The sequence below is a fragment of the Hydra viridissima genome, unplaced genomic scaffold (assembly GCF_058129835.1).
Source record: "Hydra viridissima isolate aposymbiotic clone 2 unplaced genomic scaffold, HvirCarnegie_v1 scaffold_15, whole genome shotgun sequence".
NCBI classification, from domain to species: domain Eukaryota; kingdom Metazoa; phylum Cnidaria; class Hydrozoa; order Anthoathecata; family Hydridae; genus Hydra; species Hydra viridissima.
In genome coordinates, this window is record NW_028324314.1 from 6,921,082 (window position 1) to 6,936,545 (window position 15,464).

The 15,464-nt window shown below is 34.8% G+C and overlaps 3 protein-coding genes and 1 pseudogene across 4 annotated transcripts; all 4 read left to right on the top strand.

Annotated features, from left to right (window-relative positions):
• Positions 1 to 5,314: 5,314 nt before the first annotated feature.
• Positions 5,315 to 6,169, top strand: LOC145191990 (uncharacterized). Its single transcript, XM_090072534.1, has one exon. The coding sequence runs from the start codon at positions 5,315 to 5,317 to the stop codon at positions 6,167 to 6,169; it is 855 nt and encodes a 284-aa protein (XP_089928660.1).
• A 14-nt stretch (positions 6,170 to 6,183) lies between these two features.
• On the top strand, positions 6,184 to 6,666 carry LOC149878410 (uncharacterized). Its single transcript, XM_090072535.1, has one exon. The coding sequence runs from the start codon at positions 6,184 to 6,186 to the stop codon at positions 6,664 to 6,666; it is 483 nt and encodes a 160-aa protein (XP_089928661.1).
• A 641-nt stretch (positions 6,667 to 7,307) lies between these two features.
• LOC149878411 (uncharacterized) lies at positions 7,308 to 7,913 on the top strand. The gene has a single exon (XM_090072537.1). The coding sequence runs from the start codon at positions 7,308 to 7,310 to the stop codon at positions 7,911 to 7,913; it is 606 nt and encodes a 201-aa protein (XP_089928663.1).
• Positions 7,914 to 10,477: 2,564 nt separating this feature from the next.
• Positions 10,478 to 15,413, top strand: LOC149878412 (uncharacterized; annotated as a pseudogene). The gene is made up of 4 exons (XR_016447654.1): positions 10,478 to 10,685; positions 12,843 to 12,988; positions 13,186 to 13,722; positions 14,107 to 15,413. The product of XR_016447654.1 is annotated as an uncharacterized LOC149878412 (transcript).
• The last annotated feature ends 51 nt before the right edge of the window (positions 15,414 to 15,464 follow it).

Here is a 15,464-nt window from a genome sequence, read left to right on the forward strand (position 1 = left end):
TATTTCATTTTACCATTATGATAAAAAGATGTCAAATTGTCTCTGTTTTTTTAAATTTTTTATGCCAAAAATTTCCCGAAAGTCAAGCTTGCTATAATCATGCCATAAAAGTCCACCCAGTTTATAAATATGCTATAAAAGTCAACCCAGATGCACGCACATCACCAATCTCAAAAAAACGAAAAATGGCAGAAGCATTGGCATTGTTTGAAGCTGGATACAAAGAAGACCTATGCTTCGCTTTTGGTGAGATGTGAGCAGAACAATCAACTGGTAACTGTTTAATTCTAATAAAGCTGCAAAAATTCATCAACATATGGGAAGTTCTTATTTCATATACCGTCGTCCACTGACCTAGCGACTGTAGAATACCATGTCTTTATGAGTTGTTCATAAACAGTAATCTATAATTTTCAATACAAAGTGTGTTTCGTCATTGTCCGCAGATGATCATTAATAATGGTGAAAGTTTTGATTATGTCTTTATCTGAAAAAATTAGTTCACCAATGTTTGTCCAGTTTTTGTTCTAAAAAATATAAAATTGCAAATATTAGTTTTATTCATCTCTTTGAGATAAAATCAGTCTTTTATGGTTATGTCTCCATGACCACCTTGACATATTTCATAAGTGTTTAGCAATCTTGTAGTACATTCCGGTTAGAATATTTATCAAGATGATTATGGAGAATAAAATGCGAATCATTTCAAGCTGCTTAGCTTTGTAGTGCTTAGCTGATCCTAGTAGCACCCAATGTTTGTATATTATTGTTCCAACATTGAAACGGACGCGCTGTTTAAAGTTGGCGATCGTAATTTAGTTAAAATATATAAACCAATATAAATCTTGTGTTATGGTATCAAGAAAATAGAGCATGGCGATGGCAGCAGTAAAAGATTTGACTGAAAAAGTACAGATTCTAGAAAATCAGTCAGATGAAAAAGACGAAATCATTAAAAACCTAATATATCGAATTGAGCATTTAGAACTTTTAGAAAGACAGAACAAAAATGTACAAACTTTAGATAATGCTGTTGTTGAAAGCGAAAAAGCATGGAACATCGTAGCTGGAAAGAACATTAAGAAGGCTAAAGAGCAAATTAACATCATCAATACTATTGCAAATGAAATAGCAGAACGAATGAAAAAAGAAAATAACATACTAATTTATGGAATAACCCAATGTAATAATGATGATTTTTTAGAGAAAAAAAGTTTGACCAAAATGAAATAAACACAATTATGTCTAAAATTAACACAGAAGATATAAAGATAAAAAAAAATTGACACGTTTAAGATCTAAAATAGAAGGTAAATCAGCGCCAATAATTCTTGAATTAGAAAGTAAAGCCTGTAGAAATTTAATGTTTTAAAATGCATACAATGACAAGAACAAAATTAATGGTATTTACTTTAACGTTGATATGACTGAAGCAGAAAGGTACCTTATGTATCAACTAACCCACCCAACAACAAGTCGTCTTAAAGACAAATTGAAGATGTCTTGAAATTGGTCTTAAAGATGTCTTAAACTGGTCTCAAATGAAACACAGTAAGTCGTCTTATTTAAAACGTCTTCAAGTTTTCTTATTTAACACGTATTAATGACGGCTTAAAATGACGTGTGTGTGTGTATATATATATATATATATATATATATATATATATATATATATATATATATATATATATATATATATATATATACAGTATTGGACAAAACATTTGCAACCAACATCGAACAATGCTAAAAAGTGTTCCTAATTTTACATGTCTTAAAAACGAAACGAACTATACTACCACAGCAAACAGTTCAGGAGTCTGGAGTCATAGCATGCCATGACATGAGCAATCAGCTGACAGGTGACAGCACACATCAGAATTTCGTTGACAAGTGTCATTTTGCAGCGGACAAAACAAGTGCAACTATTTTGGTTTGTTTCATTTTCTTAAGTCTTAAGTCTTTAATAATTAAAGGAAGTATCCAGAAGTTTCCAGAAGTTTCCAGAAGCATGCAGAAGTTTCCAGAAGCATGCAGAAGCTTCCAGAAGTTTCCAGAAGAAGCATCTGGAAGCATCCAGTAGCATCCAGAAATATCCAGAAACATTCAGAAGCATCCAGACGCATCCAGAAGCTTCCAGAAGCATCGAAAAGAAGCATCTAGAATCTTCCAGAACAGGTTCACACAGGTTCATTTTACTATATAAGAGACATGTAAATCGACATGTAATTCAGCCAGTATATGGAAGTCAATCAGTCAGTATTATCAAGACAGTTTATCGAAGTGAGTTTTATCAAAGTGTTTTATCGAAGAACATCAATACAAGAAGTGAAATACAACAAGTGTTTCATTACATTAATACAGTCTACATTTAACCAAGACGTTGTGTTCCACAGAGCATTATTGTATCATCACAAGGGAAATGTAACACGGTAAGCCTTGAGAAGCGTGATTATTTATTTTTATTATTTTTATGACTTCAAGTGCAAAAATGGCTCCCGACAGTCTTGGATTGGAACTAAGAAAGAAAATTATTGGCGATTACGTAAGTGGAATGTCACAAAAAAGTATTTGTGATAAATATCGCGTGAAAAAATGGACCGTATCAAGACTATGTTCCAAATATCGTTCTACGGGGAAGTTGGCAGCAGATAACAAAGGTGGAAGACTGCGTTCCACCACTTCTAGAGAGGGTTCTATAATCGTCAGATCCTTCAAGAAGGATCCCTGGATATCATCAGTCGAGATACAAAAGCAATTAGAGTATCGGACCGAACAATCAGACGACGTGCTGTTGAAGCCGGATTGTTTTCTCGACGCCCTGCAAAGAAACCACTGATTTCACTAAAAAATCAGAAGATGAATCGAAGTTCAACATCATTGGGAGCGATGGTATTTGCCGTGTACGTCGACCGGCCGGAAAACTGTCGTGAATAAGTCTTCATGACGTAATTGAAGGTGTGTGAAGGTGTTAATATTTTGTAGATGCTATTTAATTATTAATGCATAAAATGTGTGAAAATGACTCGATTGTAAGAATGTATAAAAAGAGAGTGTATTTTGTAAAATGTATTGATTCGCAGTCAGATGTAAAATATATTATCAAGTTTAAAAAGTGACTCTTTAGTGTCTCAGGGAAAGTCTAAATAATTGCCCACACTATTTGGTGGCGATTACTGCCAGGACGAACGAAACCTACGAGTTAGCGAAGATTGGACCAAGAACGAACTTACCAGAGAGAAATCAACATGTTAAGAATGAACATTAAAGGCATAGAACGCAACACGATTAATGGCGACAAATCCAGCATAATCTTGGCGTTGGACAAAATAACAAATTAATTGGGAAGATTTGAAATGGCAAAGGATGAGCTGACCAGAAAAATGCTTGACGACGGCGAAAACATTGATTTGGTAGAAGAATGGCTTTCGAAACCAGTAATGGAAGTAGAAGCAGCGATTGAAATCAAAAACAAAATGGTGGACAAATTGGATTCAATAAACAAAAAAGAATGCATCAGAAAATTCGAGTATGAAAAAAAAATCATGGAACAGCAGTTAACGATTCAAAAAGAAGCAGAGCAAGCCTCATTGAGAAAACTTCAAAGCGAAGAAGAATGGTATTTAAAGAAACTAAAAATGAAAGAAATATTGCGCAAATCTCTTGGAAACGAAAACGAGGCTACTCAACAATCCGTCAAGCTACAAAAGTACACAATCACAAAATTTAATGGCGATTATAAAGACTGGTTGCGATTTTGGAATCAATTCACCGTAGAAGTCGACAACTCAAACATATCAAACATCAGCAAATTCAACTACTTACTAGAACTCGTCGAAGGAAAGCCCAGAGAGGACATACTTGGTTTACCACATTCGTTGGAGAGATACGATGAAGCTAAACGCATACTACAAGAAACTTACGGAAAAGATATTTGGGTTCACAAAGCATTGATTAAAGATTTGGAAGGATTAACGGCTATACGCAGCACGCACAAAATCAAAGAAGTTCACGACTTTTGAAACAAGCTTGCGAGAACTGTACGAACATTGAAAACTATGCAGAAACTTCAAACGGCTCAATCATTCGTGTATTCATTGATGGATAAACTTGGACCAGTTCGTGAAATACTCACACAAAACGATGATGGATGGGAAGAATGGGGACTGGAACAACTTGTCGAAAAGTTGCAAAAGTACATTGAAAGGGATCCGTCGAACTCAGCTTTTAACTCAAGCGACGAACAAACAAAGGGCGATAAAAAGTACACAAACGTGCAGTCAAGGTCCTATGAACATCGAAGCACTACATTCAAACAGTACAATGGCGGTCTTTATGACAAAGAAATCATGGCAACTAGTGGCAAGCATGGATGTATCTACTGTGGGTTACAAAATCACAAAAGGGAGGATTGTACAAAAGTGCTAACTGTTGCAAGACGCAGGGAGATTTTAACAAGCAAAAGATTATGTTACAACTGCGTTGGTTACGGACACTCGGCGGTAAATTGTAAATCAAGAGGATGCAGAAAGTGCAACAAAAAACATTACACGTCCATTTGTCAAGATGGGAACGCAACAATGGACGGTAAAATGGAAAATAAAAAAGAAACCATTGGAACGGTGCTTTATGCAAGTACAACTATTCACCCAACAGTGATTGCAAAAGTAAACGGTGAAAAGCAAGGATAATGTTGGATACGGGTGCTGGAAGTTCCTATATATGTACAAACTTGATAACGAAACTAAAGCTGAAACCTACACGAAAGGAATATAAAAGTATTGAACAGCTCTATGGAACGGTAGACAAGCGTGTGGAAATATATAACGTTACGCTAGAATCAACAACAATACCGGAATTTAGCATCAAAGTCGAATGCATCAACGCTGAAAAGGAAACACTCACCTTTTTACCTAATCCGATGATCAAGGATGTTAAGAAGCATTTTGCAAAACTAAGGAGACTGAAATTTAGCAATGATGAAGGGAGTGACGAACTTCAACCTGTTCACATCATACTCGGTGCTGCTGATTATTAGCGAATAAAAACCACGGAACCGGTAGTTCTCGGAAAAAATCCGGATAAAGATCCAGGAGCCGAGCTAACTGTGTTTGGATGGACTCTTTCTGGGAGACGAACACAATTGAGTTCTGGTATTGAGAAAAGTTTTTTATTGAAAACTGGTCGTGATGAGTTTGAGCAAATGTGTAGTTTAGAAGTACTTGGATTATCAGACACAAGCAGAGAGTCAATGTTCCATCAAGACTTTAGCGAAAAACTGCATTAAACTGAGGAAGGTTATTATGAAACCAGAATGCCGTGGAAAAAGGGTGTTGTTAAACTGCCAAACAACAGAAATCTGGCTCTTAAAAGATTGGAAAGTGTGACGATTCGGTTGAAAAAACTTAAAAAGCTAGAGCAGTATAATGATATAATGATGGAACAGATCAATGAGGGAATATTGGAAATGGCACCAGAAAAACCTACGGGAGAAATTATTCACTACGTTCCTCATCAAGCGGTAATTAAAGAAAATGCCGAGTCAACGAAAATGAGAACTGTTTATGATTGTTCAGGAAGAAAAGACGCTCAATCACCTTCATTAAACGATTGTCTAGAAGTGGGACCATCGCTGCAACCCTTAATATTCGACATAATCATACGAAATCGGATAAGTAAACTCTGCATTTTAGCTGATGTGAAGAAGGCGTTTCTACAAATTAGAATACACGAAACGGATAGAGACGCACAACGCTTAATTTGGTATAAGGACTTAAAGAATATGGAATTAAAGGAGTTACGATTTACAAGGGTGATTTTTGGTTCAAGTTCAAGCCCTTACATTCTTGGTGCTACCATTAAAAAGCATATATCAAAATACAAGGATATTTATCCAAAAACGGTGCTTGCTTTGGAAGAAGATACTTATGTTGATGATATACAGGCAGGTGGAGAAACAGAAGAAGAACTTAACAGGTTTAAAAATGAATCAACGCAAATCTTAATGGAAGCTGGGTCCAGCTGCACAAATGGCATAGCAACGTCAGCAATCTGGAAAGCGACGCTGAGGCTAAATCAACAAAAATACTTGGGATTCCTTGGAACAAAGAATCGGATCAACTATCGATTGACTATACTGCATGCATCACTATCGGAAATAAAGGAGTAATAACAAAAAGGAAAATGCTATCAGCTCTCAACAGTGTCTTTGACATATTGGGATTTAGTGCACCTGTATTAATCACTGGAAAAATACTATACAGTCGAATATGCTTGTTAAAACTCGGTTGGGATCAACAAATTCCAAATGAACTTTCAGAAGAATGGAAAACCTGGATCAAGGCAATAAACATCAAAAGAACTATTTCAATTCCGCGGAGTGTCGTGTCTGGAAGAATCATTGAAATGGAGCTCCATGGATTTTCAGACGCAAGTAAATCAGCAGTATGTGCATGCATCTACGTTGCAGTGAGACATCAACATTCGAAAACCAGCAACCTACTTGTAGCAAAAGCTCGGATTGCACCGAGGGATCTTAGTATTCCAAGACTTGAGCTGGTAGCAGCGCACACCTTGAGCAAGTTAATGAATTATGTTAGGAAGACATTAACCAAGTATAATGTCATTGAAGTATATCATTGGGTTGATAGTACTGCGGTACTTTAGTGGTTAAAAGAAAGGGGCAGTTGGTCACAGTTCGTCAGGAACCGAGTTCAGCAGATCTTATTGAATGGAGAAGTAAAATGGCTATATGTCCCAACAAAAGAAAACCCAAGTGACCTTGGAACAAGAGGAATGAGTCCTGATAAAATATCAAGCTTGTGGCTAAATGGACCTACATGGTTGAAAAACAAAGAAAATTGGCCAATCCAACCAGAAATAATCGAAACGCCGTACGCATCATGTGAAACTATTAGTGTGAAAGAGAACGTGAGTATGGCAACAGAAGAAATAAAGGGACACCATATATTTAAAAAAATATTGAGAAAATACAAGTATTGGAAGATTATAAGAATATCATACTTTATAAAAAGGTTTATGTACAATTGTCGAAATGAATTAAAAATAACAGGACCGCTAAAAGCTGAGGAGATGATAGAAGCGGAGTTAATGAACATTATGTTACTACAAGAAGCTGTTGCAATAAAGTCCGATGTGGAACTTAAACAGGATGAGAAACAGCTTTGGAGATGTCACGGAAAAGTCTTTGGGTATAATCCGATATTTGTACCAAAAGGATTCCAACTAACTCTAGGAATTATTGAGCATCATCACGCAAAACGTTACACGGGGGAGTAGAAGATACCATGAGTAGCATAAGAGAAAGATTTTGGATACCGAATTTGAGAGTTGCCGTAAAAAAGGTCATTCGTGAATGCAATCTATGTAAGAGATATAGAGTGAAGCCGCTGTTACCGCCTACGAGAGCAATGTTACCACGCTTTAGAACTGAAGATATCGAACCGTTTACGGTTACAGGTGTTGATTTTGCCGGTCCGCTAAAGTATAAAGCGACAGAAAAGTTTGTCGAAAAATGTTATGTTGCACTCTTTACATGCGCATGTACAAGAGCTGTCTACCTTAGACTTTGTCATGATCTATCGGCAGGAGAATTTCAGAGAATTTTAAAGAAGTTTGTTGCAAGAAAAGGACCACCACAAATGATGATTAATGATAACGCAAAGACATTTGTGGCAACAGAGAAGTGGGTACTAACACTTAAGAAGGATGAAAATCTTGCAAACTATCTTGCCACCACAGCCATAAAATGGAGGTTTAATTTATCAAGAGCGCCGTGGTGGGGAGGTTTGTTTGAAAGATTAATTGGAATAATGAAGAAAAGTTTGTTAAAAACAATCGGTAAGGGTATCCTAAGTCTCTTTGAATTGGAAGAAGTATTGTTGGATGTGTAATGCGCTATGAACAGTAGGCCACTATGTTACCAAGATGACCAATTCGATAATCAAGTATTGACGCCAAATGTATTAATGAGGGGGAGACCTGCAATTTTGCTTGAAGAAGATATTGATTTAATAACAAGGGGCAATTGTGCACTCCGGAGAGTCAAGTTTGTGAAAAATTGTAAGAATCACTTAAGAAAAAGATGGATGAACGAGTACGTGCACGCAATGGAAGAACGACAACAAGCAAAGGAAAAGAGAGGTAATGCAAAGCTCCCAGGTGTCGGAAGCATGGTTCTCATGAAAGACGATGTGAAGGACAAGGCACTTCTCAACATTGGTCGAATTGAAAACAACATTAAAGGGAAAGATGGAGTTGTTCGTGGTTTTAAAATACGCTTGGGAAATGGTTGTGTAATTGAACGACCAATTCAGTTGGTGTGTGACTTAGAAATTGATTGTGAGGCAGGAAGCGGAATCGAATCGAACAAGAAATTGGAAACTAGAGCTGAAGAGGATATCTTGAAAAGAGAAACGAGACTGGCGAAATTGGATGCAAGACAAAAGATCAATTACATCATGGAAAACGAGATGGGAGATAGCTGATTAAAGCCGAAGTCTCAGCTTTATTCGGGGGAGGGTGTCGTGAATAAGTCTTCAAGACGTAATTGAAGGTGTGTGAAGGCGTGTTTGAAGGTGTTAATATTTTGTAGATGCTAATGAGTGTAGGAGTTAAGGTGTTTAATTGTTAACGCATAAAATGTGTGAAAATGACGCGATTGTAAGAATGTATAAAAAGAGAGTGTATTTTGTAAAATGTATTGATTCGCATTCAGATGTAAAATATATTATCAAGTTTAAAAAGTGACTCTTTAGTGTCTCAGGGAAAGTCTAAATATATATATATATATATATATATATATATATATATATATATATATAACCTTCCAGTCTCCTTTCAATACAATATAAATATATATTTTTATATTGTGTTAGAAAGAGACTGGAAGGTGGTGACTGAATATAGGAAGGTGTGAAAAATATGAACGATCAAAATGTAATAAATGAAAAAAAGAGACATGATTTACTATAGAAATATTTCACAGCATCCACAAAAAAGAGTACATGATTATATTTTAATAAGATGTTTGTAATGCTGGTGCGTTTTTAACATGTTCTGAATAAATATATGGACAGTCTTCTCCAATTCTTTTGGATATGTCGCTCGAACAGTCGCTAAAAAGAGAAAATTAATAAAAAAAAAAAAAAAAAGGTCAAGAAAATCATTGTTTTTTTGGAAAGCAGCATTCGAAGACACTTACCAATTACACATTTGTAAAGGTGGGTTTCTTTAAAACTTCTCTTTCCGCCCCTCTGTAGATCCATGTTGAAATTAATCATTAGCGTACAATCTAATTTCTAAATTCGTTTAGTTTCTCAGAAATCTGTAAAATATGTGCTTGTAATAACCTAGCCATAGGACCTTAACGAAATAATTCAAAACTTGTTTGAATAATTAGTTGGTCTTTTGCATATTGCCGAGTTGACAAATTATTAAACAAATTACTCCAAGGTAAAGGAAATAAGTTGTCGGCACGAACAGATTTTATCATTTTTTCAAGATAAACATTTGTAAATTTGAACACGTTTTTTCGTGTAAACAAAGTCTGTCAATGATAAAATAGACCTGTAAAAACAATTTTAAAATGAACAAAAAAAGTATAGCGAAACATAAAAAAGCTTAAACATAATTTTTGTCAAGATCTGGTTTCATTCAACTCCTTGGTCCTTTGTTCACCAGCCTTAAATTTATGTATTTTTTAAGATTTATTCCCATATGCCGCCATTTTTTGCGTCGACTACTCTTAAGCTCCCCAATATATATTCCACTGTGAGTTGTTTATTGGTAGGTGCATTTTTTAATGGGTATTTTTTAACTTATTTGATAATGCAAAATCTTTAAAAAGTTATTCAAATTTATAATTATCTTGCAAAATGCGCCAGATATTTCATGTTTTCGTTTTTCATATTTCATATATTATTTCATTTATTATAAAAAGCACATACACTGTGAGCCAGAGAGACCGCCAGGTTTTATGTCGTGCCACTCAGCCAAAACCTTTTTTATTAGTTTAGTATTAGTTTATATTGATCATTAAAAATGTTTTTTAAACCAAAATCGCGTGTTAACATGGTAAAAATGATAATTAAAAGCCTTGAATAAATGCTTAAAAAAGTTACTAAAAAATCGGTAAAAAAAAGTCGTCGTAATGACGACATAAATTGTGGATAATGAAAAGCGAAAATCTTATGCAAGAATTAAAAAAAAAAACGGGTGTCTTCTATAAAGTGATACAATTAACTTTTACATATACTCATTTAAGAATCAAATACTGTGAAATCAATTTTAAATAAAAATCAAAAAAAAGTTTACAATAACTTTTTTCAAAGATTGCATTTTAAGTTACATTTTTCTCAAAATTACATATTTTTTATAAAACCATGTCATTTGAAATAAGACACCCGTGTTATTTTTTGGATTTAATGTTTTTAATCATTAGCTTGTAGCAGCCATTTTCATTTATTAAATTTTATTTAATAAACGAAAATTTTTAAAACTTAATAAACGAAAACATTTATTGAATTTTATTTAATAAACGAAAATGGCTGTTGCTAGCTCATCGACTGCTGTCTTTGTACGAAATAACTTTTGCTGCTGCTGCTGCTGGGAATTTCTTGGAGTGAGGTCCAAGTCTTTATACCCTGTAAATTCAACAACACAATGTAACAAAAAAAAAAAAAATTTCTGTTTATCAAAGTTTTTTGATGTTTCTTAATTAATTTGAGTATGCTGAGTCTGAATATGACATTGGATTTTTTATTGCATCAATCGTTTGGTCGTAAAAAAAAAAAAAATCAATTAAACATATAATTAATATAAATCGTTTTGCAATCATGTTACATTATATTGTATTGTAACAGTCTCTCACAATCTCAAAAAACACTAAAAGTGAACAGTAGAACGAGGTTTTCTTTTATGAAGTTTCTCGTCATCGCGTATCAAACACCAGATGTAGTCACCCATCATAGCTGCATCCCATCTGCCCTGGTATCTTTTCTCCATTGCAAGAATATCCTGATGGAAACGTTCCCCGTGCTCTTCACTCACATCACCCAAATTTGGTCTGAAAAATTCCAAGTGTGAATGCAGGTAATGCAGCTTTATTGACATTCTGCATTTCATATCTGCGTACCGTACAATTAAGTTTTCCACTATCTCTTTGTAGTTATCACTCTTATTGTTGCCTAAAAAGCTATGAACAACATGTCTAAATGCAGTCCATGCTTCTTTTTCAACAGCAGACATTTTGTCCTCAAGCTCCTTACATGCCAACATAACTTTAATCTGTGGACCAACGAATATACCTGCTGAAATTTTTGCATCTGACACCTTTGGAAACATCTGCCGAATATGCTGGAATGCTGCACTATCTGGGTTTAATGCTTTGACAAATTGTTTGATAAGACCAAGTTTAATGTGAAGGGGTGGTAGTAAGATCTTTTCAACAGGTATCAGAGATTGATTAATAACATTGTGCGAACCAGGCTGTAAATGTTCTCTCACTGGCCACTCACGTCTTGTGAAGTGCTGGTTTGCAGCCCTGCTATCCCATAAACAAAGAAAACACGAGTACTTTGTGTATCCTCCTTGCAGACCGAGAAGAAATGCTAGCATCTTAAAGTCTCCACATACATCCCACTTGTAACTGTCGTAGTTGATTTTCTCAAGCAACAACTTCACGTTCTTATAGTCTTCCTTTAGATGAACGGAATGAGCAACTGGAATCGAAGGAAATCGGTTTCCGTTATGGAGCAAAACTGCCTTTAGACTTCTTGTTGAGCTGTCAATGAATAATCTCCACTCTTCAGGATTGTGAACAATGCCAATGTCATTGAAAAGACCACGAACGTCATGACAATAGCACAGTGATTCTGATACTACATAAAAGTATGCGAATGTTTCATGTCTTTTTCGGTATTTCGAGGTTCTGCAGCTTGGATCTAATAAATTCCATTCTTTCAAACGTGATGTCAGAAGTTCTGCATTTGATTTAGTGAGACCTAAATCTCGTACTAAGTCATCAAGTTCTTGTTGGATAGGGAAATGAGGTGAATCATTCGGTTCCCTGAAATTACAGTCATCATTGAGTTCATCCGGTGAGTCTACTTCAGAATGATATGCAGCTGCTTCTTCGGATTGAGGTGGAGTAGGAACAGGCAATTCATCACTGTGTGGAACTGGTCCAATAGAAGATGGTGTACTTGGATAAACTAGAGTCAGCCTATCTTTCAGTTTTTTATACTTTGAAATGTCAACAATGCAGAAAAAGCAGTCATCATGATGGTTCGTCGGTTCTCTCCATATTCTCGGAATCGCAAAGGGCATTGACTTTCGGATTCCACGCAGCCATCCTTCCAGAGTTGATCTGCAGCTACCACAACTGTAGTGTGGTGCCCACGATTTGTCCTGATCTCCCATAGCCATGCCAAAATAAGCATGATATGCAGTAAAGAATTTTGTACCACTGACAATCTTATGTTTAGCTTGTGTTGGACTAATATAGTAACCACAAACATAACAGAATGAGTCAGGACAAAGCTTGCAGGATCTACTAGACATATTCACCACTTCATGTAACAGTTGTAATTAGTTAAACTGAAAATAAACACACGAATATAGTTAAAATCAGCATATATATATAATGTTTTAATTGCATTACACATATACGAAAACTCCGAAATATACTTTATGCTTTTTCTCAGGAAATCTTGATGATAGAGAAAAACCAATGGTACCACTGAAATCAGCATACAAAAATTATGTAAGAAACATTAAAAAATTAACATAAACAAAAATGTTGTTACATGGTGCAATAGAAGATCTGATGAAGCTGTATATATATCCTGGGTAATCCCTTGAGATTTGTAATTACCCAACTGTAGTTTGCTCTAGTTGTAGAAGAAACCTTTACTTGATGAAGTCGGGAAATACACCCAAAGGCTCGTGGGGAGAGAGAGAATCAAAGGTAATTCTCATATTTAAAAAATAAAAATATTTTTTAAACTCATTAATTTTTTAAAGTGTTATTATAAAATAAGCCTATTAATCTCTAAAAATTTTCATGTTTTATTTAAAAAACCATACCACTATTTATATTAAATCATTCATTGTAATGAAGCATTTATCTTTATATAATTATGTATTTAAATACCACTTTTGAAGGTTGAGTGGAAAATGCTGACCAGGAATTCAGCTTCAATGCTCCAAAGTAGTGAAACAGAGCCAATCATATCTTCTTCACTAGATAACTTAAAGCTCTGTGGAAAATGTTTCTCAATGTTATCACCTGGACACACCCACAACTGTTCTTCTTCAGTTGCTGTAACAAACTTAATCTCTCTTGCCAAGAGTTTGGGATGCATTCAAGCTGAACAAGTTGCTTCAGGCTTATTAAAAGTTAAGATAAAAGCTGACTGCATTCCAAAAGGAGCAACTTTTTCTTTATCAACTGGTGGAAACCCATTGGTTGTAACTGTTGGATGTCCTGCCAACAAGGCAAATCGAAGAACAGTAAAACAAGTATCTTTACAGGTTATAAAAGAACTTCAAGTAATATTGGAACTTTCTATTAACGACACCAAACAGTTAATATCTTTTCTTCAGAAAGGATTAGGGAATAAGACTGCTGTAGAACCTAATATTTTTGGCAAATTTAATGATCTTAAAGAATCCATATCACATTTTTATAATGTAGAAAAGGTAATTTATAAGTATTAATCACAAAAGTGCACTTTCAGAATGTTCTAACATTTTGTATGAATATGTTTTATATGTAGAGAGAAAGAGATCCTCCACCATGAATTTGTGATGGCTACACATACAAATATTGTAACTATATATTGTGTAACCATTATAAGTTAAGTAATTTTTTTTGTAAAACTAAGTGCAGCTAATATTAAATTGACTAATATATAAATTAGAAATTATTGTTATCTTTCTTGTGTAATATATATTTAATTTTTTTGTGTTAAAGCTTTAATCCCTAAATTTTCCCAATCTGGAGATGCTTCAACAAGTTGTTGAATGTGAAGGCTATTTTTTAGTGTATAAATAAATAATGACATTATCTAAATATTTTTACAGATAGGTTTCCTAGACAGTGAAGATGGAAAAGTTTCAAAGGATCTTGTGTATGTTCAAGAGACATCATCTTTCATACTGGATTTGATAAATCAACGTGCTCTAGACCTTCATTCAGCATTTGTACGAATTTCTATGGATGGTGGAGGATCTTTTTTGAAAGTTATAATTAATGTCTTTGATGCAAATGAAAGAACAAAGTATGCAATTTACATGAATAATGGTGTTCAGCGTTGTCTAATTCTTGCAATAGTTGAAGATATTCCTGATACAAACCATAACTTAAGAATAATATTAGAAAAACTCAATTTGCAAGATGTCAAGTTTTTTGCAGCATTTGATTTAAAGTGTGCCAATGCTGTGTTTGGTCTGTCAGGCCATGCAGGAAAAAGAGCTTGCCTGTGGTGTGAAGGGTTGAGAAATGAAGAATGTGAAAAACTAAGAACTCTTGGAGTCTAGATTACTGGTTTGAAAAATATGTTGTGGAAAATAACTCCAAGAAATCTAACATGCAACATATGAATGTGATATATCCAAGGATTCTCTACCAAGAGGAGAATCCAGATACTCTAATCCAGCACTTAGTACCACCTCCTGAATTGCATCTTTTGATTGGAGTTGTATCTACTTTAGGATGTCTGCTTATGGATACCTGGCATGAATTTGATGACTGGCTGAAAACTAAAAATGTTCTTCAGAGAGGGTACCAAGGTAGAGGTTGGGATGGAAATAATTCCAACAAGATCTTGAAAAACCTGGATGAACTTGATAAAGTTGTTACATCTCAGGTTCCTCAACTTAGACCTATAGTTCAGTGTATGAAAGACTTTAAAAAAGTAAAGGATTCTTGTTTTGGTCGAACTCTTGAGTCAGATTATAAGTTAGCATTTGCTCATTTAAAAAACTCCTTCCTATCCACCCAAGATCTTGCACAGGTTCTATGGAAAAAAATTTCAGTAAGTTGGAAGTTTCACATTTTGCTGTGTCATGTTCAGCCCTTTGTTGAATACCATAACTGTTGCCTATCCAAGTTTGCTGAACAGTGTGGAGAAGCCATTCATTCAAATTTAAGCCTACATGGAGTAAATTTAAACGTAAAGAAGAGCATACTCGACATGGAGAGCAACTGCTATCCTCTGTAGTTGATTTTAATGGAAGAAGAATTTAACATTAACTTTGATATGCAGCCCTAGAAACAAAAAAAAAGTCAACAAGTCCAGGACAGTGACTATAATCCTGTCAAAACGGCTATTTTCATAGCCACAATATTTGTTTAAAAACATTACAAATGGCTTGTTTTGTAATATCTCAAGAGCTCTAATTCACAAGAACAACTTTCATTTTACGCATGTATGTTTTTA

What these genes read in the sequence shown, in the direction of transcription:
- LOC145191990 (XM_090072534.1), top strand. Translation starts at nt 5,315, where the DNA reads ATGCCGTGGAAAAAGGGTGTTGTTAAACTGCCAAACAACAGAAATCTG.
- LOC149878410 (XM_090072535.1), top strand. Translation starts at nt 6,184, where the DNA reads ATGCTATCAGCTCTCAACAGTGTCTTTGACATATTGGGATTTAGTGCA.
- LOC149878411 (XM_090072537.1), top strand. Translation starts at nt 7,308, where the DNA reads ATGAGTAGCATAAGAGAAAGATTTTGGATACCGAATTTGAGAGTTGCC.